Source organism: Sander lucioperca, chromosome 8, assembly GCF_008315115.2.
Source record: "Sander lucioperca isolate FBNREF2018 chromosome 8, SLUC_FBN_1.2, whole genome shotgun sequence".
In the NCBI taxonomy this organism is placed as follows: Eukaryota; Metazoa; Chordata; class Actinopteri; order Perciformes; family Percidae; genus Sander; species Sander lucioperca.
Window position 1 is genome coordinate 32,863,516 of NC_050180.1, and position 26,416 is coordinate 32,889,931.

The window sequence follows — 26,416 nt, forward strand, 5'->3', positions numbered from 1 at the left end:
TCCTGCTTCGGTCTGTGCGAGAGGAGAGAGGAGCTTTGACTTTGACACACGAGAAGGCGAGAGTGACGTGAAAGGTGTTGAAACACCTCGGGAGGGGAAAGTAAAAGGGGTTGAGGAGAGATAAGGGGAAATTAAAATGTGTTCAACTGTGAAAGAATCCAAATTGAAAGAGACTTGTGAGCTGGGTCGTAAAAGAAAGTAAGAGCCCCTTTCCCTCATTTCACCACCAGTGTTGTTTCCAAAATGTGCAGAAATCTGTGTTTGTGCGGTACCACTTTACTTGACCAAAGTGTAACATTGACATGGTAACGTATAAACTTCTGATAATGAGCTGACTTCCGGCAAGTCTAACCCTAACCCTAACCCCCTAACCCTAACTTGTCATGACAAAAACCGAATGACACTTAATGACAGAAGTGTTGTCATAAACGTTCATGACTTGTTTATAACGTTCATGACAGTGTCATGTCACTCTTATGTAGATACCTTCAAGTAAAGTGGAACCGATTGTGCTTTATAGTATTGTGACAATTTCCCATAAGCGCCTGAACCGAACAGAGGGTGGAAATCCCTTGAAAAGATATGGATTTAAATATGTGTAACGTGTCTCCCATGGACTCCCGTCTCCCTTGTTGTCTAAACAATACCTCATTCTCATTATGGCTTCATTAAAAAACATTTTTTTTTGAAAGTGCCGAGTTCTTCTACATTAAAGTCTCTGTTAAAAAGAAGGGTGTCACGAACATGATGGCCCGATGAACGAGTCTGTGGACGTTCCTTCTGTAATCCGACAAAGTTTTTAACTCTTAACTGTAGTTCTGCTCCCGTCCGGCTCACATACAGGTGACTTCAGCTTTCCCCTCTTCCTGCTCAAAGCCGCCTTCCTCCAGGTGGGACAGGGCGCTGGGATACCCCCCTCCGAACACCGGGAAGCCCCCGATGCCTCCGGCGGTCGGAGACAGCTCCTCTGGAGGGACGGGGCTGCTGACCGCCCGACTCACAGAGCGACTGGACACGTCGCTGTGCACGGATAAAGCCTGGAGGACAGGGACGGACACAGGGACAGGCGGTAGATTACATCAAGTAGGGCTAGGTACCGAATTCAATACTTTTTAGGCACCGACCGAATTGCCCTGCAAGTATCAAGAATCGGAAAAAAAATAAGACTTGTCATTCAGTACCAAATTTCTAGCCTGGTTGACACCAGACCCTTCTCAGTTGTAACTGAGAGTGGGTCTGGGAAAGGTTCATTGACAGCTCATTTCCAAAGGGGCGTCACCAACGGACGCCGCTCAAATGCCTCTGGGCGCAAGGGATAGTCCTTCAACCAATCAGACCAACGATCCGGGTGACGCTGCTCTTCGGTAGCCGTCATGTTGAATGTAAACAAAAAGGTGCTCGCTGTCACTGCGCTATCATTGTCGCACAAAGCCCGCCTCAACGGTTGTGATTGGTGTAAAGCCCGCCTCAGCGGTTGTGATTGGTGCCTCGATTTCGGGGACATTGGAAATGGGCTTGAATGGGCTCTTCGCCAGACTGACTTGCAGAGCAAATCTCAAATTTCCGGAAGTTCGTCAGGGGTTTTCCCAGGCTACCAAATTTCAATCCCTAAGGAGTAAATCTCATGAGCGTCAATGAGCCAATCAGCACGCAGCATGCGTCTAATAATGTCTGTGATTGGCTGTCTAACATTACAAAACTCTCACGTAATAGGAGCTGAAAATTTGTGCCATAATGTGTAATGTTGTAATTTCTTTTTGTTAAAACGGATTTTATAAAATTGGTATCGAAAAAAGTATCATTTAGGAACCGGTAGCGAAGTCACCGAATTGGTATCGGAATCAAACATTTTTGAACGATACCCAGCCCTACAATAAAGTGACAAGTAATAAAGAGCAAATTATATTTTGTATTGATCAGTAGAATTATTTTGCTGTTTTAAAACAGAGCAGAAGGAGAGTTTACGACACTAAATACATAACTACAAATATAAATGCATTTCAATTGTGCAAAGTTTCCTTCATTCCTGAAAGGATTCTTGATTTATTCCTTCACTACAGCTCAGAATAACAAGAGGCTTTGTGTTAATAATTGGAAATAAAAGAAGAAAAATAATCCACACTTAAATATATTCCCCAATGATTATCAATGCAACATTTTTGGTCAGGTAGACTTCATCAGGCATTCATCTCTTTTCTTCTAACCTTAGCTTTGGAAGCAGAAACATTACTTTTAACGTTTTTATGAGGAGATTCAAATAGTAAAGGCAACGACTCTTTATTAACCTTCATTAGGCCACAGCAAATTAACTGCAACCTCCACTCTGTCCACCAGGGTGCAGTGTAACCACTTAAATAACCTATCCCTGCAACTACAGTCAGACAGACACAATCTTTGACTTTTGATGCCGTAATGCCAGCCAATCGCTCCCAAAACGTCCCAGTTTTGAGTAAATGCCATAACATGTTCTTTGTAAATCTTTACAATCAACATATTATTTGTATATCTTTACAGTCATTCCCCAAAAGAACCAAGCAGGCCTGCCTTGTTACACGATCCAAAAAAAAAGGTGCTCATATTATGCTCATGTTCAGGTTCATAATTGTATTAAGAGGTTATATCAGGATAGGTTTACATGGTTTAATTTTCAAAAAACATCATATTGTTGTTGTACTGCACATTGCTGCAGCTCCTCTTTTCACCCTGTGTGTTGAGCTCTCTGTTTTAGCTACAGAGTGAGACATCTCACTTCTGTTCATCTTTGTTGGGAGTCACACATGCTCAGTACCTAGGTAAGGACTACTAGCCAGTCAGAAGCAGAGTATGAGGGCGTGCCCTGACAGTACCTAGGTAAGGACTACTAGCCAGTCAGAAGCAGAGTATGAGGGCGTGCCCTGACAGTACCTAGGTAAGGACTACTAGCCAGTCAGAAGCAGAGTATGAGGGCGTGCCACGCTAGCAGCTAGGTGAGCATTATAACATGTGTTACAAAGTGACCACGTTTGTCTCTGAAGTAAAGGCTGGACTACAATAGAGCTGTTTGGAGCAGTTTGTGAACAGTGTTTTCTGTTGGAGATGGTAAGTCCCTTTGGGGTGGACTTTGGGCTTTTTCATTTTGTAAACCTATAACGTGCACAAAAAAGATATATAACACAATAAAGGAAAGGGAAAAAGCCAAAAAGCATAATATGAGCACTTTAAAACATGACATTTTCAGCGTGTAACTTGCTAGCTCGAAATTTGTTGTTGTTTCCCGTAGCGAAGGGATTTTGAGAATGGCAACACACAGACTTCCATTGATCCAGACTATATAAAAAGGTGTAAAATAACTCAGTCACTCAGTCTACTCAGTCACGCCTCTCCTCCTCTCACCTGGTTCCTCGGTTGTCCTGCTGCCTGACTTCTGACTGGCCGCTGGAGAAACACAACCTGCTTTGTGGCCAGATTCCCATCACTGCACACACAAACACACACAAACAAACACAGGGTGAGCTTACAGAGCAGGCTTGAAAAAAGTACAGAGCAGACTGAGGCTGAGTTCCACGTCGCATACTATCCAACCGGATGCAGTCAGACATCCTGGAATTTTTTACATCCTATGTATTTTTTCTGGCATACTAAATAGTATGGTAGTATGGGTATTGGAGCGCAGACTGAATTAGTTATTACATCTACCTGTCGTGACGGATGATGGGAGTGGGCAGCACACATGTGAGCAGCCAACCAAACTCAGCCAGAGTGTGAAGCAGAGGCCCGTAGTCCGTTTTCACATTGGAGCCCTGAGTGTAAACACAACATCACCATATATAAGAGCTACTTTCAGATACGCCAGCAGTTGGAAGATACCGCAATGTGTGGCTTATAACCAGTCATAAATCTAGATAAAGTGAACCAAAGTACAGTTAGTGAACTAACCTGGCTTGGATTCATGTTTTTGGGGGAGCCAGTATTGTAAGACAATCAAAAAGGGTCAGTTTTCACAAAAACACACACAAAAAAGGTATTTTCGCCTAGTTAGCACTGCATGAAAAAAATGCAGCCTTCTCATTTATCTGAATGGAACTGGCCCACCGATGCAGTGGTGGTTAAAGATGGACCGTATAAAAGTAAAGCCAAAATATCCTGGATGCGGGCGCTGCCATCATGTCATTTTGGAGCCAGAGGATTAGAGTATTTCATTGTCTCACTCGTACAGTACCTTTAACAACATCTGAATCCACACTTTGCCCTAAGGTATCTACTGCAGCCATGCATAGAGACTGTTTGGTGAGGTTTTAAGATGTGTACATGAGAGGTGAATGAAAGTTGTTTGTGGTGTGACAGAGCTCTCAAAACCTCTCGAAATATTGTGTGTGAATAAACACATAGTTTAAGTAGGTTTTTTATGTGTAATTTGGGTGAACTGACCCTTTCCATAAGACTTACTGCCCTCTCACCCTTCAAGAAATTACACTGCTTGGCCGATATTGAATTTCATATCACGTTGCTTTCGTCAGAATGAGGTCATGCACGATCATTATAAGGCATTCTCACACACACACACACACACCTCGATGACAGTCCACTGCTCTACGACGATGGTGTCATTGGCCGGAGGAGAGGTGCTTCTCTCTTCATACACGAACAATCCCTCCAGTGATCTGGGCACTGGCTCGCCTGAAACACACACACACACACACACACACACACACACACACACACACACACACACACACACACACACACACACACACACACACACACACACACACACACACACACACACACACACAAAAATGTGAACAAAGGTTTATATTGTCATGTTTTTATCATTTTATATATATAATTCACATTTTTTAACACTGTCAGGTGGCACATTTTTTTAGTGCTGAAAGACGGCAAAGGAAACATGACAATGAGAGGATGTCATTGGTTGATAATGACCCAGTTTTTAGAAATAGGTTAAACTCTCTGTGTGGAGAGTTCTTGTTGCTGCCCGAGCATGAATGTCAGTGTGTGTGTGTGTGTGTGTGTGTATATATTATATTTAATTCAGGACTCAGAGGCCTACAGATGATGTCTGCTACTCCGCAGAGGAACAGGAAGTGAGGTCGCCCAGGTCGGGAAGACGGCTCCAAATATAGACGCAGCGGCAGAGAGAGGGGGACGGACCACAGCCAAAACAGGAAGTGACTGAGTTTGTGAGTATTTGCGAATCACTGTTTTATGAGAAAAGATATTAATGGAAAAAGGTAGAGGAAGAAGGGGAAACACAAGTTGCTCTTAACTCTTTCAACCTCTTTTTCTTCACTCCCTTCTTCAGATTTAAAATGTTGAAATAAAAACAAATCAAAGAAAGAAATACAATGAAATACACTTCGCCATATGGATTTCCTTTTCATGCATGCATGCACATAGCATCACATCAGCATTTAAGTACAACTTTAAAAGGTACTTTACTTGAGTATTTCCATTTTTATGCTACTTTATACTTATACTCCACTACATCTCAGAGGGAAATATTGTACTTTACTATTACTATTTATCTAACAGCTGAAGTCCCGTTTTACAAAAAAAACCACATGATTTGATGCCAGTAGTATACAACGAATCTCAAATTGGCTCCACATTGACGAACTACAATATAACAAATCTCTTTCATGTATTAAACAGAGAAACTAGTGACCATCTTGCGAGTTGCGATGGGATCGCACCAGCCGCGTCGCCAAATCAGGCCAGGGGCGTAAAGTGGGGGCGGCAATGGCCCCTTCCCTACTTCCTACCCCCTACTTCTGGCGCCCTTGCTTGGACCACACCGATCTTCGAACTGAGTCTTCATTTTGATCTAAACTACACACCCGTAAAGTTTCGTGACTCCATCTGGCAGTTTGAAAGGAGACATTCTGCACAGTGAGTACTTTTTCGATACCAAAATAGTACAAATTGCTTGACTGGTACCAGAAGGAGGGATCATATCCCCCCCGATATTGGCTTCTCTTCACTGGTTACCGGTCAAATATAGAATCGATTTTAAGGTAATGTTACTTGTTGTTAAGGCATTACATGGATTGGCCCCTTTATACTGTATATTGTTGATCTCCTTACCCTACATCACTCCTCCGGGAACCTTAGATGGTCTAGTCAGTTCCTTTTAGCTGTTCCACAGTCTCAGATGAAAACAAAGGGGGATCGGACTTCTCCGTTGTGGCCCCGAGACTCTGGAACAAACTTCCCATTCATATTAGGTCCTCCTCTGCTGCCGAGATCTTTAAGTCTCGTCTTAAAACACATTTTTACTCTTTGGCGTATGATTTAGTTTAGGGACATTTGTATAGAAGTGTGTTGTTTGTATGATGTTCATTGTGTCTATATTTTTATTGTCTTCCTTTGTAATAACATAATAATAACTTTGTAGAGCACTTTGTTCAGCCTAGGTTGGTTTTAAATGTGCTCTCTAAATAAATTGACTTGACTTGACTTATAACTCTTCTATACTTTTACTGAAGTAACATTTTAAATTCAGGACTTTTACTTGTACTTGAGTATTTTTAGACTACGGTATTTCAAGTAAAGGATCTGAGTACTTCTTCCATGACTGACTGTAGCTGTCCAGATTGGTAACGGTGGTTTAATCCAACATGAAATTAGTCTATATGAACAACGTTCGACTTCCGGGATTGTTCAAGTGCCACCGGAAATTCCGCCGGATGTTCCTCATTTCAGCCAGATGTCCGTCACCTTCCTCTTTCTCTGTGTTGGCGTTCTAACCTCTGGTGGATTTCTGAGGACTATGGTTAACTGCTCCTCAGATCTCTGCAGGGTAAATCCAGACAGCTAGCTAGACTATCTGTCCAATCTGAGTTTTCTGTTGCACGACTAAAACAACTTTTGAACGTACACATGTTCCACCAAAACAACTTCCTTCCCGAGGCTATTTTGTAGAGGCACCGTCATTGTAACCAGGGCTTAGCGCTGCCCATGACGATTGTGATTGGTTTAAAGAAATGTCAATAAACCAGAGCACGTTTTTCTCCCATCCCGGGATGCTGTGTGGACTAGCCAGACCATCCTCCACAGCGCTGTGGAGGAAGGTTTGGCGATGCGAGACTAACACGAAACCAACCTTTGGGTGTGTCCCAGTAGACGAAGGAGTCGACCAACGACCAGCCTTTGCGGTAGTAGGCGGCAGTCAGCTCCAGCCAATCAGCTTCCAGGGAGCTGACCACCTGACCCTTCCTGGAGACGCGCATGGAGAGCGCCCCCTGGTGGTACTGACAGGCCAGGGAGTCCAGAGGAGCACAGCCCGGGGCCCAGGAGTGGAAGAAGACCAGCAACCTCAAGTCTGGATGAGGGAGGATCAGGAGAAATACATTTGGTACTTTACTGTCTGAACTGTATCTGATTTTGTCTCATAACCACTCACACATACAAAGTCCACACATCCTCATTATATATATATATATTTATTTTTTATTTTATACCTTTGTTGTTTCATGTAGCCAACCTCATGCTTGTTTTATAATTCCTTGCTTACTTGTGTTTAATTTGTATATTTCAGGACTTTTGTATTTGCTCATTATACATATTTTTTCTCTTCCTTCTATAAGCCCCTAGGGTTTTTCTTAATCTCACCTGCACAATCTTTCATTCTTTTTTTCTAGTTGTGTTTCTGCTGCCTTGATATCATAGTGCAAATAAATAGATAACATACATTTGGAGGTACTTGTACTTTAGTATTAATAAATGAGTATAAATGGGAGTGTCTCACCAGGACTGTAGGTGTTTTCCTCCAGCTCTCTGTCTCCAGGCGGAGTACGCGGAGGGCTGCGTGGAGGCGAGCGGCAGCCCCTCTTCGGACTGTGCACTCGGCCGTTGGTGATCCCGCTCACCTGCTGGAGGACCGAGGCAACGAATCGAACGCCCCCCCGGGCACTGCTGTTCACCTGCCGGACAGACAAACAGAGTTAGACACACTGAAAACATCCAGCTCAACATTACAATGAAGGAACGCGGATGTTCTTAACACCACACAAGAGGTGGTAGTTTACATATTTTAGGGATTTTTAGAGGGCTGAAAAGGTGAACGCTTTTAGTATTGCACTTATTTTAACCAACTTTAAGTCTTGATAAAATGAAAATATCCTATATTTCACTTATTTTAAGAATTATAGAGGCTTAAATAGGTAAAAAAGTATCCAGTATTTAAATTATTATGTTTGGGATTTTTAGTGGCCTGAAAAGATACAAATATTCACTATTCCACTTATTTTAAGTAATTTTAGTGGCCTGAAAAGTGTTCAATATTTAACTTATTTTAGGTGTTTTTATATACTGGAAAATGTGAAAATATCCAATATCTTTACTTTTGTAAGGATTTTAGAGTTCTGCAAAACTGAAAGTATTCATTATTTCACTTATTTCAAGTTTCTTTCAAGCATCTTAGAGTCCTGAAAAGAGAAGCATATCCAGTATTTAACACATTAGAGGCCTTAAAATGTGTAAATAGACGCCTTAAGGAACGAAGGTATATAGATTATTTTTTTAATGCTTAAATCAATCATCTGGTAACCCTCTGATTTATCTTTGGATCCCCTTGGAGGCAGCAGCTGGCCCCCCTGGGTTGGGAACCACTGGACTAGAGAAACATTAAAATTAAGCTCCCTCGTGTATTTATGTATTTGAGGGGCGACTGAGTTCCAGTAAATATGACTGACCCTGTCGATGAGCGCTCTGACCGTATCGCCTGTCAGCGACTCTCCAGGTAACGGCCACTCCTCCACCTTCAACATCGGCACGCTGTAACACATGGACGCCATCTGCTTACTGAAAACACCACACACAGACAGAAGAAAACATCCATTAGACAGCCAGTGAGACATGTTGAGCAGTAACTGGGTTTGACGTTAACGCTCTTCAGGTCAGTGGGGAGTTTCTGGATGAGTGTCCAGCTGGAGGGTTCATAGTTCACTTGTAATTGTCACAGAGCTGCAGACGCCACCACATCAATCATTTAAAGGCTCAGCAGGAGGCAGCTAACACCTACTGTCACAGCAATTACTCAGAGGGTAAACAGCCATTGAAGAGATGACAGTTCGTAGACAACATACTGCATTTTAAACATGAAAGTAAGTTGAAGGAGAAATACTTCTTAGACTCAAGATTCCACTCAACTAAAAAGTACAAAGAATTTGTTGGGCAGAATGGTCCCTTTCAGTCAATAATAATCTTAATATCATATTATTGGAATATTATGATACATTTAGCATAATTTTAATTTACAGCTAGTGGAGGTGGAGCACATTTTAACTACTTTATATATTGTTGGATAGTTTAATCAACAGCACAAGACCATATTTTTTATAATTTAATCATATGTTTTGTTTATAAAATCTTAATCTGAAATGTAAGTACACCATTTCCCTCTGAGATGTGGTGGTGGTACTCTGTTACTTTCCATTACTGCATAAAGTATTTCCTTTTTTTATATTTTTTTATGAAAACACCATCATTAACATTATTAATTCACCTCTACTGCCATCTTATAAAATAAAAATGATCATGACAGTTACAGTATCCCAACCTATCAAACGTCAGAGATACTTCCTCTCCATTGGCTGCTGGGGGAGCCCTGTTGTTGGGTGGATTTCTAACCAATAGAAATCAGGGTAAACATAAAGTCAAACCACAACATAGTCTCCTCCAGACACGCCAGTCTGACCTCCTACTAGAGCTCTGCATTAAATATGCAGATGACTTCATTCATCATTCATCTTTTTACTAGACAGTATGGCGGTGAACATGTGGGCACAGTGGGAAGGCTTGTGTGCCACAGGCTGTATAAAGTCATCTTTATTGACCTCCCAAAGGCATTTGATACTTAATATCATTACTTAAAGCTATAGTGCGTAGTTTCTGTCTTCCCCATGAGGAATTCTAAGTAATGACAACAACATCCACATGATACAAGCCTTCCGTAACTGCGCACGCACCCCCACCCCTCCTCCGAGCAGTTGTTAGTAGCCGAGGACACGGAGGATTAAAAAAAACATGATGGACTCTTCAGAAGAGGTCATTATCTTCACTCAAGTTTCTGTGCGTGAAAGTCACCAGACGCCACAATCTTCTGAACATAGCCATACTGAGAAATCCAGAGAGAGTTGTCTGGAGCTGATAGTCTTAATTAGCTTTGTAGCAACTCATTTTGCAATGGCTTGAATGTAACGGACGTTCATTAATATCAAAAAATGTTACGCACTAAAGCTTTTAACTACAGTCTTTGGGTCAAGATGATCGATATCTATCTTACAGGAAGAACTCAGACTATTACCATCAGTAATGGGGTTCCACAGGTGTCAATTCTTGGTCCACTACCATTTAAATTATACTTACATAACATTATTCGTCCTAGTCAGTACTTTAAAGTTAATTTTTATGCAGATGATCCAGTTTGATATGTCCCTGGCTCCACGCAAATCCATCCATCCAAAAATACTTTACTTTTTGTTTTTTCAGAGTCCTACAAAAGTGAAAGTATTCAGTGTTTCACTACTTTTAAGCATCTTAGAGTCTTGACAAGATGAATGTATCCAGTATTGGATGTCTTTTAGAGACTTTAAAGGCTTTAAATTTGTGAAAATATCCAATATTTCATTTTTTTAAGGATTTTAGTCAATCAGTACTTCAATGTCCATTTTTTTTTTGCAGTGATACAGTTTTATATGCCCCAGACTCCAGTCCAACCCTGACTGATGTTCATCTTCAAGACTGCTGATTAAATAAAGTTTATAAATATGTGTGTCCACACTTACAGTGATGAAAAGAAGAAAAGCCTTCAAAAATAAGGGTTGTTTCAAAGGGGCAAGTATTAAAACCAGAGCTTTCTTTTAGGTTTAAGGTTTTAAAGAGGGTTAGGATTCGTTTACCTTGGTCTGGGACGGGCGAGGATGGCTCGGTAGAGCAGGCTGAAGGGCAGTGAACGGGTTCGGCCCACAGACAGGATGATGGGGTGCAGGGCGGCCAGGATGTAGCCTTGTGTGTAGTATGGCTGCAGGGCCTGAGGCAGCTCGGAAAGTGAAGCCACATACTGCACCGTAGGACGGCTACCTGCATGGACAGAGACATGATCGGTAGGAAACAAGTCAGTAAAAGGCATTCTAGCTGGTTTATAAAGGTTACACTATGTGGATAATGTTATAAAAGATTCAAAATGCTAAATACTTCCTCCAAAACACCAAAACTGTGCATTACAGGCATCATCAGATGAGTTTTTTTGTCAGACAAATGTTAAAATATATTTCTGATATGATATTTTTCAAATCAAAAATGCCAAAGATTTACTAGTTTCACCTTCTAAAATGGGAGCATTTGCTGTTTGTCGTGAAAAAAAACTATCAATTTGAAGACATAACTTTGGACTCTGGGAAAATGTGATAGAAACTTGTCACCTTGTTATTTTTTTTTTTTTTTTACATTTTATTGACAAAAGTAATCCAATAATTTGAAAAAATCAGCAATTTATTGACAATGAAAAATAATCATTAGTTACAGCCCCAATCACTGTTTTACAGTATGCTTTTAGACTTGTCTTGCAGCATAATTATTAAGATATGTCTATGATAACACCTCTATAATTTGATCAGCTATACTGACATATTAAATAGTTATTTTAATGTTGGGCTACACTGTCAGTGTTTTCTCACTTTGGCAGCCTATAAAAGCAGATTTTTTGTCAGTTAAGCGTTGATATATATAAGTTGATATATGTGAAAAAAGAAATGCAGAAAATCTAAATTTAAGAAGCTGGACCCAGCAAATGTATGGCATTTTTGCTTAAATGATTGACAAACAGAAAAACTGAAACCTCACATCAGGACCATTTACAATACAACACGAGACCAGTGTTTTTTATTAATGTAACCTGTCACACGGTCAACCATCCTTAACTCATGCACACTGTCTGGGAAAGTTTTCTTTCCTTTCCTGTATGATGACTTGAACATTACTTTTCTATGAAGGTAAATATGGTGCAAAAAGGGAGAGCTTGTAGAATACAATGTGAGAACTTGCAGAACAAAAAATCTGAACTTGTATGTTAAAATTTGCACTTGTAAAAATTTAATTTGCACTTGTAAAAAATATTCACACACATGTGATCTGAATTTGAAGTCATACAAAGAAAAAAAACATGAGAGCTTGTAAAAAAAATCTGAACTTGTAAGTTGAAATTTGCACTTGTAGAAAATGTTCACACACCTGTATTCTGAATGTGAAGTTACAGAAAAAATATTCACAAATGTGTAGATTGATATTTACATGAATACAATGACAGCTGCAAACTTATAATGCAACATTTACTCGTATACTTTTTTTTTTACTCTGGTTCATTTTCCATCACAACCACAACTCAGTGATTACAACCTCTGGAATCTGTCACTGCAACTTCACATATGTGCTCTCTCGCATCACAAAGTGGCCAATCTGCGCACCTCGACTTTCACAACACTCTTGACGATACATTTGGTGCAAAACTAATTTGTACCTGTGGACTTAGGCTGTGGAGCTCTGAGCTAACAGAACGGGAAAAGCAGGGTTTCTATCACCAGATGAGGGACAACTCTGTCCGGCTTATTTATGTAGCATGGAAACTTGGTGGAATAGCATGCTAGCGTTAGCTAACTAGCAGCCAGCCCGCTTCTAAAGAAATACCTTTTAATTATCTAAACACTTTTTAACAGTCAAACTAAAACACTGGCGGTGAGCTCCACGGCCTGCAGCCGCAGACGGACCGTCTTATGTTAACACATGTGGAACCACTTTTCAGACATACTTCCACTGGTCAAAACAAATTCTATGGTGTGAAATTGACATGTCACCACCGAGTCCTTTACATCAAGCCTCATGCAATATGAAGATGTATCTAGAAACTAAAAATATCTGCTGCTCCTGCTGCTTGGTCTGAGAGTCCTGAGTCCAGCTGTGTCTGATGGCTTCAAAAACTGATGACGGCCATAAAAATAACAACCACAAACCCAGGCATGTTGAGGGAAACACCACTTCACCACGCTCTTATGTAAAGGATATATATATATACACACATATATATACACTCTGTATGCATATTTTTAGTGCTGCTCCCCCAGCTGTGACGTCTGATGTGGTTTTCTGTCCATTACGAAGGGTGTGGCTCTAAACTGACGCACACAAATAAATAATAATAACAACTAGGGGTGTGCAAAATGGCTAGTGGCTAGTGAATGTTCAAATTTTACCAGCCACTCAATAGATTACCATAGTTTTTTTTGGCTGGTGAGTGATGCAATCTACCAGCTACTGGCATATTTTACCAGCATTTGGCTGGTGCTAATTTTGGACCATGATTTTTGACCATGTTGATATTTTGATGCTTTTTGTAAAACTCTTTGAGATGTACCTTTGAGATTTACAGACATATACGCACTTAAAAATGGATACCACAGCCATATATGTATCAATTTTTAAGCATTTTGCAAAAAAATCGATTCACATTCGAATCGCGATTCAAGCTCTACCCATTCAAAATCGATTCATAGAATTCCAAAAATCAATTCATATTTTTTTTTTGTATGTCTACTGCAATCACATGGGGGAAGTAACAAAATGTACATACTGTGAATTGTTTTTTTAATCGAGAATCGTTTTTGGATCGAAAATCGATTTTGAATCGAATCTTGAGCCTGAAAATCGATATCGAATCGTGACATTTTCTGAATCGTGCACCCCTAATAATAATAATAATAATCTTTATTTATAGAGCACTTTTCAAACTCCACGTTACAAAGGGCTTCGCAAAACAATAAAACAGACCAGTCATAAAAACATCAGGTTTTTAAAACAGAACAAATAAAAACTATTTGGTGTATAAAACCTGTACAGTTTAGGTAAGAATAGAAAAAACATTTTAAATGAATAAAAAGACTCAAAGCCCAAGCTCAAATAAAATCAGGAAAGGCTCTTGGATAAAAGTATGTTTTAAGAAGGGACTTAAAGGAGATACACAGAAAGTAGTAGAGTGTAATCTTCATGCTGCTGTGATATGATGTGTAATTGATTATTAAAAAGGTTGCAACTAATGATTCTTTTCATTATCCATTACTCTCTCGATCATCGTTTAGTCTATGAAATGTCTAGCCTGGTTCAAGACCTCTGGATCGCCACAGACTTTTCGGATTGATTCAGAAATTCAGAATGAAGTAAAACAAAAACAGAAATTTAGTCTGATTATCAGGCTATAACATGTAGGAAAATAGTTAAGAATGCCCATTACAGTTTCCCAGAAGAAGATTCCCCTTTAACTGTATTTCCGGATGCATTGTTGACAGGGTTCAAAATTAACTTTTTGTCCACCAGCCAAATGGCTAGTGAATGCTAATTTTGGACCATGATTGTTGACCATGTTGATATTTTGATGCTTTTTGTAAAACTCTTTGAGATGTCCCTTCTGTAATTGTTAATTGCCTTGAGATTTACAGACATATATGCACTTAAAAATGGATACCACAGCCATATATGTATCAATTTTTAAGCATTTTTACCTGACGAAGACCTGATTTTGTGGCGTAGAGTCCGTGTGCATTTTTGCATAATCAGCCTGTCTTTCACTGTGTGTATTTTGATACAGATCAAGATCTACATGCAACACCTTTAGAGGATTTTGCAGGCTTGAAGAAAGGATACACTCCCCCAGTGCTTTTAAAAAAAAAAAAAAAAAGATCACAAGGTTGGAAATGTCATCTAGTTTACCCATCTCTCATTTTGGTTCCCATGTTATCCATTTCCTCACCAGTTAGAGGTATAAAGAGTACGCAGGCAGCGTTCCAGGAGCGGTTGTTAGTTGAGTCTTGTGTTGTTTTTCTTGAAAACCCTGGCTGAAAATCCCTGTGACCGTCACCATACTTCCTGTGTCCACAAAGAGTGCCTGTTCACAGAGGGGCTTGGCTATGTGCCCCATGAAAAAGCATGCGCACACACACACACACACACACACACACACGCGCACACACGCGCACACACGCACGCACACATGCGCACACAGACACAGTCCATTTAACGCATTTCAAGTCGAGTGTGTGAGAGCATTCCTCACTACAACCCCCCACATTCTCACAGACAAACACCCCAGAGATGGAGGAGACCAGTCCACACAGCTGAGATCACTGCAGCCTCTGAATGGTTTGTCTGGCTGCCTCCATTATGAGACTAAAGACCACCAGAACCTCAGTGAAACCACTAAAGCAGGGCCCGGGCAAACACAGCTACAGTTTACTGGCATTCCTGTGGGTTTAATAAACCCCACTGACTCCAAACACTTGAGTTTATAATTTAACACGGGCATGTACATGTTGCAGCTGGTGGACAAAGTTGATGCTTCACTGTGGACAACTTTTAGGACAACTTTCTTTTTCTTTAAAGACGAAAAAGGACAAAACAGGGCCTGTTATGTTAAACGTGGATCACTCGCAACGTCTGGAGGGTTACCCCGAATAAACAGGCTTCCATGGTGCAGATAATGGCTCCCAGGAGGACCATGATGTCATGCACACACACCTCCAAGCAAGGCTTTTGTTGTAGCCTTTTTGCTCGTCTCCTCCCCTGCTTTCAGTCCTCACACCCCCCCTCCCATCCTGCCGCCACTCGCCCCTTCAACCCGCACACTGAGGCCTCTGTTCAATGCTGTGTGGGACAAAAAAATGAGGAGGAGAGGAAGAACGGAGGACTAGCAAATAGGGGGAAAAAAGGGGGTAAAAGAAGTAGAGGTGAGAGCTGGCAGGATGGAGGGAGAAAAGGGGGGGGGGAGGTGAATTTAGGGGCTTGAGAGGAGATGAGCAACAACTCAGAGGTGACAGAGCTGAGAGAATGGGAGGCGAAGGAGGGAGGAAAGAGGAAAACAGCATTTACAAGATGGATTTTACAGGCCCGCATGTTAAACGGAGAGAAGGTGTGAAAAGGAGAAAGCTGCCTGGCAACAAGGAGCAGAGAAAACACAAAGAGTAACACTAGATGGAAAAACAAGCATCTCTGTGAGGCTGCTTTGAGCTAAATGCTACCCACAATGATAAGTTTTGCAGGTATAATGCAACATTCACACAGTCATATCTATTAGACTTCAATTAGCTAACTAAATCGGAAAAAAACATTCACGTCAGCCTCCGAGTTGTATAATATTTGGAATTTCTGATTCCCAAAATGGCCGTAAAGCTTCCAACACTCGGTTACTATCTATTTATTAGTTATAGTTACTAGTTATTAGTCTATTAGTTATCTAAATGAAGTCAATTCAGCTAATTTTGAAGAGCATATACGCAGTTTGTATCTGGCTTCAGTTGTTAACGTGCCGCTCCAAATCCGTAACCTCACAAAAGTAACTGATTTAAATATTTAAATATTTAAATAATGGGATTAAAAAGACAGTGGTGGAGGTAACCCTCCATGAACACTTCCAAGTTGGAATAACAGGAAGTTTTTTTGTTCTTCCCATTTCTTGCATCATTAGTTCTATGGGTCATTTAGTGACACATTTGATAATGGCGAACCGTTGACACATCAAAACCTTTTAATTTGATAAGTGAACTTCCAATATTCTCTCTCTTTTATCTCTGTTTTTGGTCTCTACCAACTCCAAAAGGTAGCCTGGCTCCGCCCTCCTACATACTTCCGCTCAATTTTAATTTTCCTTCAGTACTACGTCTGGGTTTGCGGTATATTTGCGGGTTTTCTCCGGCCAAATCTTAACCGGTCCAATCAGTGAACAGAGGGAGTGGCTGAGAACGATGATGTTGAGGTTGTGCGCTAGTTTGAGTTGTAGTTCCGTAATGGCGGCGGAGAAAGATGCGAGCGAAGCCATTCGGTCCGTTGTGGCAATGCTGCCGAATATCCAGAAGTTAAAGCCCGAGCAAGAACAATCTTTGCTGAGTTGTGTTGGTGGCCATGATGTTGTGGCCCTCCTCCCCACGGGGTTTGGGAAAAGTTCGATTTTCCAGCTCGCTCCATTAGTGGTGAAGGAGTTGGCTAAGGCGAACACTAGCAATGCTAAGCCAACGTCACGCCCAAACGTTAGCGATTGGTTATCGCAGATCCAGAGTGGCTCTGGGCAGATCCAATAGTTTTAAACTTCAACAGAGTACCCGCCTTCAAGGAAGTTAACACTTGTCAATGGAGAGTGGCCAAACTCTCTTTACAAATGAAATGTACCAGAGTCTGGTAGGACCAGGCTACTCCAAAGGGGAAGTATCTGTCTCTTTAGCTGCTAAATGCTCCACTATGTTCACCAGCTAGTCTCTAACTGTGACTGTCTGCAGTTTGCTGCTGAATAGGTAGAGTACAGTGGGTTTTTATATATCTTTTTCCTCTGATAACGATGCTACGAGAGCGCTGAGAGTGAACCAGAACAGTCAAGTTGTCGGGCTGGACAGACAAACAATGACCTGAAACTCAAACCGACCAATCCAGTGATGATTAGAGATGATTAGACATGATTAGAGAAGGCATTTAACCCACTAATTTGGCCATCTCAGCTCAGCATTAGTCACATTATGCCAATCAAGACCTCTTCTGAAGTAAGACACAGACTGGAATCAAAGATAATTGATTATTAAGTGTGGGATGCCAGGTTTGTGCAGCCTTGCACTGACTGCCCTTAAAATCTCCTCTAAATTTAATAATGAAAGTACTGCCTTTAATCTGAAACAATCCAGATGCCCAGATTACAGAAAAGAGAGATTACAGAAAATTGCACTTATCCGTGGAAATGATGACAAATACTGGCAGGCAGAGCAATAACCTTTTTAAAACCAGGACAGTGAATCGATTTCTAGGTCAAACCACATCTGAACAAATCAGTCGCCATCTCTCGACAGATTGTAATGTTTCAGTTCATTCCACATTCGTTCATCCAACCAACCAGCGATGAATACACGTCACCTCAGGTTAAGCCATCTCTCCACCCGCAAATCCCTCTGTATGGTCTCATTTGTTCATCTCGTCCTGACATGCCATCGCTGTGCTGTGCACCCTTCACGTCATTCTCTGATCCTTGATCCCCTTCATAGTCCACTTCAAGTCTTTGCATGACGCGGCTACATGTGTGGGGAAGTAGAAGCGTGTCGGGATGGCCTCCAGCCTCAGGCTTCATGCAGGAAGTCGTTTGTCTCAAGAGGAAACAGGAGATTTTTGTTGTCTGTACAGAAAAAAAAGCTATATACTTTACTTCCACATAGAGCTACAAAGATGAATCGATTAGCTGTCAACTATTAAATTAATCGCCAACTATTTTGATAATCGACTTATTGGTTTAAGTCATCGTTTATGAGAAAGAAAAGTCAAACTTGTGTGATGTCGGCTTGTTAAATGTGAATATTGTTCTAGTTTCTTCTCTCCTCTGTGACAGTAAACTGAATATCTTTGAGGTGTGGACAAAACAAGACATTTGAGGACGTCATCTTGGGCTTTGGGAAACACTGATTAACACTTTTCACCATTTTCAGACATTTTATAGACCAAACGACTAATATAAACAATCGAAAATAATCGACAGATTAATCCAAAAATGTGTTGCAGCCCTAGATTCTTGTGTGACCTCTTGAACTCAACAAACAGCTTGTTTACTGGACTGAGCTTTAAAAGTAAGAAACACAATGAGCGGTTTGCAATGAAAAGATCAATAACTATATAAAGACCTCTTCAGAGTCCACATCATTTCTCGCTCAGTCATCAGTAATGAGGCTCAGGGAAGTATGAGCCATTAGGTACTTTGATGTGCTGCCTCTGGCTCCAGGCCTGACGTCCAGTCTGTAGTAAAAACGAGGCCAAGCTGACTGGGAGCACTGCTGCTACTGGGCACAGCAATGGGAGATACACTGGGGGATGCTGATGCGTGCGTGTGTGTGTGTGTGTGTGTGTGTGTGTGTGTGAGAAAGACAGATAAAAGTGAGAGTTGTGGCAGTAAGTCGGTGTGTGTCCCAGAAACGCTTCATCGTTTCAAGGAGAAGCAAGGCCAGTGAAGGGCGGAGTGGTGTGTGGGGACGATTCTCACAATGGCGTCCTGCTCATAGGCGTCGATTTCGGTGGGGACGGTGGGTACGCGTAACTATCAGATTTCGTCACGAGTCATTTTGTACCCACCACAAAAAATAAAATTCGTAACACATAATTCTTGAGCGACAGATGCCAACAAATCCACAAAAATCTCTATCTCCACAGGGCAGGCACAGACACAGCCGCTCTGCTGCCGCGCTGGCTACTCGCTTCTCTGTTCACAACACTGCAACAGCTGTGTAACATTGGGATGCGTTCTAGGTTGGGGAAGGGGTGGGTGGCACGTGTTTGCCAAATGGAACTTGTTACTTTGTCAAAGCTTTCTTCTTCATAAAACGTGTCGGACATCATCACATTTTTGTATACATTTTTTATTCATTTACATTAGTAAGCTACAGGACAGCGTCTTTCAAACCATGAGATGCGTCATTGTACCCAACACTTCTGAAAATTCACACTTCCGAATGCGTCTCTGTCCCCAGCACATTTCAAACCAAACTGACGCCCGTGATCCTGCTTACAATAAACTACAGGGATCAGAGTCTCTGCAGAGTCTGCTTCTTTAAATACATCTGCGCAAATGTTTTGGTGAAAAAGGGTGGTCCACGTGGGTGAACATGCCTGAACAAAAAACATTACAGAAAAGCAGTTCAACAAGATACGCAGCAGATGATATATAGACGTCTCCCAAACTGTGAGGCATCTGTCGGCCAGGTGCTCGTCTGGAATGGCATGTACTGACAGATGTGTTGCTTGCACAACATCCAAGACTACTGACTCCTTCTACACCTCCAATCAGACAAATAAAGCTGGAAAGACACCGCAAAGATATTAATCTTGTATGTTGTGTTAACTCTAGGGTGGGGGAAAAAAAATCGATACAGCATAGTATCGCGATATTTTCCGTGGCAATACTGTATTGATACACAGACGCAAAGTATCAATGTATTATTACATATGTGTTGGTGAGTTTGTCTGCTTGACAATCCCATTTTACAGCAATAACATTGAAGTGAGTATTGCTATCTTGAGGTGGCGGAAAGTGATCGCGCCATTGACCAACAAAAACCTGGTCTAAAGTCAGGGAGTAGGTTTACATGCACATCAATAATCCACTATTATTCCGAATATGACAATATTCCGAATTTGATTCACTAAGTACAACCCTTTTGAACCATGCGCCTGGCCCATGGACCCTTTTTTCCGCCGTTAAACTAGCAAAAGTGGATTCATACACGCCCTAAACGCACCTGCGCCAGGCGCTTCACGCTGTGCGCTTAGATCGTTAAAATAGGGCCCTTAGTATTTCTAAATCTGCCTTTAGGCTCATTGATTAGAAATTTTATCAAACAAAAATACAAGAAGGCAGCATTGCTGTGCAATTCTATTAGAAACAGAAATAAAGAAGAATATGCAGTTGCAGGTGGATGAAGATGCAGACAGTGCGACCAGGAAAACGCACATTTAGTGGCACATTTTCAGCTCTCATTTGGCAAGAAACCAAGCCAGAGACTATCATTTTTTTTTAAAGCAAATCATAAAATAATGTGCTAATCACAGGTCTTGACCACCAGATCACCAGACTGCACATGACTACTAGGGACTGGAATCAGTCCAGTTTATCTGTAGCTGTTCCAAAAAAAAAAAAAAGGAGCCTTCCACTTTGAGAGAAATGTATATTTGCACATTTCAAGTCTGTGATGATTAAACAAATCCAGAAGACAATAAACCTGCATTTTGACCATTTACTCACATGTCACAAATGCTTTTAGAGTCTTGGATTCCTCTTTGTTTCCTAAACCAATCACATAACACACAGCGGTATATTCTGATCATATAAAAGGCTTCAATGACTCAAGCCACATGTGGAAGTATTCAGGGATGCAAGTGACCAAATCTAGGCCGCTGGTTTGATCATTTGCAGGTGAAAAAATCTCAGATTTGTAGAGCATGTCTGGTTGAGGACTCTCAAACAACTCGGACAACATGTTCAAGTTTATATCCCAACAATCCTATAATAATAATAATAATAATAATAATTTACTGAGTCATGGAAAGGGGTAGGATTAAATAAGTGTATACTTCTTCTTACTCCTTTTCAGACATGTCTAAGTTGGCCAATGTTACTTGTTTATTGAATGTTTTGCTTATTTGACTTATTAGCATATTTCTTTGATACTTTGATTTATTTTTGATATGTCTGAAATACATCTCTTCATTCATTCATTCATTCATTCAATCCTCCTCTCTAGCTGCACAACTGAGCACCAACCTACATTTCTTTAGAGAGAGAAGCATTTAAGATGTTTTCTGATTACTGATGTTTGTTTAAGGTTGATCCAGACACAATCTATGACTCACACCCTCTCTGAAGTTCTGTATTTATAAGTCTGTCTGAGAGCAGAACCCATGACTCCCTGCTGAGGACAGGCACAACGAATCAGGGCACTTCCGAAAAATTATCCAGGACAAAACCGCATTGCAGCAAAGGAGCCTTCACTAATCAAAGTTTTGGTGGCCCCTGATCCTGATCCAAGTCCTTCAAAATGGAGTATCTGCAGATGCAGAGTCCCATCTGATGCTTACATTTACCTAAATGTTGATTAAATTCACATCGGATACATAATAACAGCTTTAGGCCAAGGTTTGCTTCAAAAGTATTAAGTCTAAAAGCTTTCAGTTATTGATAGGATGTGAATGAAAGTCTTATGCCTACCATACACTAGAAGACTCTGAAAAGACTTTGAGAAGACTAAAGTCTGACACCATCTCACATCTAAAGACAATCCGTCATAATGTCACTGAGTTTTGAGTCACAGACTAGAAGATTTTGCAAAAGCAAACACGTTTGATTTTATCAGAACATCAAGACGGGAAAAGGACTGACTTAAGGCAGCTCGGACTGAGTCTTATGACCACCTTGCACCAAATGATTGAGACAGTGGAATCGCTTTAGAGTTTAGATTCTTGGCCTGAGCCCGACCCGACCCCGGGCCGTTATCTTCCGCCACTATCCTCGGGCCGGGCCGGGCCCTTGATCAAGCATTTGTGTTTTTTTAATCATTACTTTATTAGCCTAATTGGGTGGGGAGAAAGCTATGCCATAATCAGAAATATTATCTATATAGGCTACATTTAGGCCAAAGTAACAAATGTGTACAAAAAGTTACATGGGCAGTGACAACATATGTGTTGGCTTTGTCGAGTGCATTAGGCTAAGTGCGGCACGCTGCTCGCCTATGACAGCAAATAAAACGGGGACTTGGATGATGAACAGACACATGAAGCAGGCTCGCCGTGGCAGAAAAGATGATAGTCAGCCTTCAACGTCCTCTTTTGTTACTTCTCCAAGCATGAGGGCGAAGCAAGCCCTCACAGAGAAATGCGTTGAGTTCAAACAACTCTGAATTGTAGTTGAGAACGTCAGTTATAACGGCCCACATATTAAAAAAGTGTCGGGTTGAAATCGGGCTCGGGCTCATAATTCCAGTTAATGTGTTGGGCCGGGCTGGTCTCGGACACAATGTGCACGGGCTCGGGTTGGGTCGGGCTTGATTTTTTGGGGCAGATCTAAGCTCTATCGCTTGAAAAGTCGTTTGGTGTTGGGTCGACATTACTAAAGGCGTTGACACACCAACTCGATTATCGGCCGTCGGACAGTCTGGCGAGGTTGGTGACTCGAGTCTGTTCGGTGTGTTCCGTGCCGTCGTCAGTTGGAGGACCGGTCGGCCTTCATTTGGGCCGATTTGACTTGTTGAATCGGCCAGTAGGCAGTCGGACTCAGTGACCAATTACCGGAAATGACAAGCGGGATGAGCGTGACGAACGCCTCTCAAAATCTGACGAAAATCTTTTAAACTGACCTTTGTCGATCTGAAATGAAGACAGATTCAGCAACTGTATGGCCTATTTCTCTCTTAAAATGTTTTCAGAAACACGTTTCGGTGAACTGTTTTCGTAAAATACGAGATCGTATTCCAAACGAGCCGCCATTATGGTCGGGGAGAAGCCAGACCCACGTGACCCGGTCGTCCAATCAGCTGCCAGTTTTCATTTTTTGGGCGACAATACAGATTAGCACCGCCTGCTGTTATGGAGACGTATTACGCTTTGGTGTGTTCCGAGGCACTTTTTTGACCAACTCGGGGAGACTGATCAGTCCGACTGCCTTTTCTGCCGACGGTCGGCCATCGGGTTGGTGTGTCAGAGCCAAAATAATGTGAAAAAAAAAACGCAAAACTAGCACAAAGGGACCCAAACCGACTACAAAGGGATGCCTAATGGCCACAGAGACCCAAAAGAATCCCAAAGAAAACAAAAATGACCAAAAAGAGACATAACGTGGCCGGGTTGGTTCAGTGGGTAGTGCAGGCGCACATATACTGAGAGGTTTATGCTTCGACGTAGAGGTCCAGGGTTCGAGTCCGACCTGTGACGATTTCCTGCATGTCTTCCCCCTCTCTCTCCTTTCTCACCTAGCTGTACTGTCAAAAAAAGCCCAAAAAATAATCTTAAAAAGAAAAAAAAAAGAGACATAACATGACTACAAAGAGATGCAAAATGTAAGGGGGAAATTGCATTTTTCTTTTATTGAAAAAACTCACTTTTTCTTGAAATCCACGCACCTAATCTTCCACAAACCGAGGGAAAACACTGATATGATCTTTGGCTGAATTCAGACAGACACCGGCTACAGAGACCACTTTAACCGGACAACATTCATTTTGCGGTCTAACTTACTCAGGAAATTAAGACTAATTAGTGACAGCTGATGTGACTTGCTGCAGTAGTAAACAGTTCAAGCTTCTGGTTGTCATCCACGTTTGTTTTGGTACCCGAACACGCAACAACTGGCATTCTTGCATGACTTGCAGGTTGGTCTAAGCTCAGTCGTAAGGTTTATGCTCTTTCCTGACTGTCAAAACAATCTGTGCAAGTTGGTGGAAGTTAGGGCTGACTAGTCGATTAGTTGATTGAATCGACAGATCTGTAAAACTGAGTTTCTCCACAAAGAATCGTGCAAAAGCACCACTTTAAATCTTGTGTTTACCGTAGATGTGCTCATAACCTTCCTGATAATAAGTCATTCGGCATGAAAAAAAAGCATACACAATGAATAATTGACTAAAGAAATCTTAGTCGACTAAGAGCAAAATGACCGATTAGTCGACTAATCGACTAAGAGGGGGCAGCCCCAGTAGGTTTGTCCAGTCTTTGCAGGTTGGTCCCAGGCTTAAGTCTTCTATAACAGTAGATTAAATACCTTTTGGGTTTAAACAAGACATTCAAAGACGTCACCTTGGGCTCTGGACAGTTGTGCTATAGCCATTTCTACTATTTTCTGACATCTTATAGGCGAATGTGTAATGAAAATAACCGTTGAGCTGTGAGTCTACTACATCAGTGGTTCTCAAACTTTTTGACATCAAGGACCCCCAAACTAACAGAAACTAGACCATGGACCCCCATTTTATTAGATTTTGTCCAAGGGTCCCCATCTGATAGGATTTTAGCTTTAAGATGTTTTATTACAGAAAGTCTCTGAAAGCTATGACCAAAATATAAAATACATTCTGTCATTGTGTTAATTATGGATGGAATTATATTGCACTTTTTGCTGGGGACCCCCTGGAACCCCCTCAAGGACCCCTGGGGGTCCCTGGACCCCACTTTGAGAACTATTGTACTACATGATCGGATGTAATGCAGACGGGACTAGATGCACGTTGAGTGTTGGACAATCCTGAAGTCATTATGAACTTCCCTAACCTCCCTAATTTGGAAAGCAGCACTTTCCTCCATGATTCATTATGGTGCCGGCCTGCTGTTTACATGCTCGGCTCCCATTCAGAACTTAATCACCGTTTCCTTCCAAATAGGTCACAGTCACAACAGCCAGTCGGAGGACCAGATGAAGGGATTATCTCTGGAAAAATGGCAACCTCTCGGCCATCTGAGATTATCACACATGTTCAAATTAGATTCCATATCACAGCAGGTGGGGCTCTCTCTGCTGTGTGTGTGTGTGTGTGTGTGTGTGTGTGTGTGTATGCCAAGGGAAGAAGGCAGGAAAAAAACCTTGTGTGACCTATTTCTAGATAGGCTGAGCAGCTGAACAGCCCTGTTGCTAGGAAAAGTCCACAGTTAGATGCTGTAACGTTATAACATGTATAGTTTGAAAGGGCTTTAAAAATAAATATAAATTTCAAAAACACAGTCACTTTTATGTCGCTTTACAAGCATCACAGGAAAATACGGCCCCTGTGTGAGTAGTAAAGTTAAACTATGTTCAAATAAAACTACCATAAACAGGCTGTCTGCTATTTACGATCATTTTAAGGCCAACTACACAGAGAGGAATGTTTTAGTGAAAAGAAGGAACACCTTTAGGCCTTTTTAAGGTGATAAATGGTAAATACCATTCATGTTCCATTAAACTGTTGATTCTTTTGGTCTGTAAAATGTCAGAAAACATTAAACAACACAATCACAATGTCCCAAAGTCCAAATGTGACGTCTTTAAAGCCCTTAAACACAAACATATAGAACTTCAGTGACATAAAATTGATTTCCCACTTGAAAAGCCGGAACCAGCAAATATTTTTGAAATGACATTAATGACTATAAAGCAGCTTGAATTAGGTAGAGCTTCTTTGTTTGATCAATGACTTAACTGATTAATCAAATATGTTGCCAATTAATTTTCTGTCCATTGACTAAGTTTGATTAATTATTGTTTCAGCTATAGGCCTAACACTTGTTTGCACATCCAGGTGAGAAGTTCCCTCTTAGTAAACATATAAAAGGGAGTTTTATCTGTAGGATATGAGTAGAAATATTGATCGATTGATTTATCGATCATTAAACATGGTGGCATCATCGATTATCTCATCCTACCTTCCAGACTGAAGTCGAGCAGCACATACTCGTACACAGTCTCCGTTTTGGTCTCCACTTGTGGTCTCTTCAAGGTGGAGTAGATCTTCCCGGGGCTGCTGTCCTCCGGGTCTTCCAGTTTCCGCAAGCCGCAGCCCATGGCCTCCGAGGCGGGGGACAGCCGCTCGCTGAGCGCGGTGGGAGCACCGGAGGAGCCGCTCTGCTTGCCGCCGACACAGACAGATTCTCTGAAGCCTTCAACTTTAACAGGACCGCTGCATCACCTCCTCCGTCCTCCCGGTAAATCCCTGTGGTTGTGTTTACACTGATAATTACCGCGGGGAAAACCCTGAGCAACGGAAACCCGCCGGTTAACGAAGAGAAGATTATTTTCATGAAGCGGTAGTTTCTTGACAAAAAGTGTCCCGCTGATGTGGATGCAGGTCAGAAGCGTGGAGAGGAGGAGCCGCTCTCTCTGGAAAAGTTTCCTCCA

General features: G+C 41.5%; 1 protein-coding gene across 1 annotated transcript; it reads right to left on the reverse strand.

Annotated features, from left to right (window-relative positions):
* Positions 1-688: 688 nt before the first annotated feature.
* rftn2 (raftlin family member 2) lies at positions 689-26,416 on the reverse strand. Its single transcript, XM_031297700.2, has 9 exons — positions 25,945-26,416; positions 10,902-11,082; positions 8,694-8,802; positions 7,748-7,922; positions 7,103-7,321; positions 4,550-4,656; positions 3,676-3,779; positions 3,373-3,454; positions 689-1,037 (listed from the first exon to the last, which is right to left on the reverse strand). Exons 1-9 carry the CDS (start codon positions 26,081-26,083, stop codon positions 834-836), a joined length of 1,320 nt encoding a protein of 439 aa, XP_031153560.1. The 5' UTR covers positions 26,084-26,416; the 3' UTR covers positions 689-833.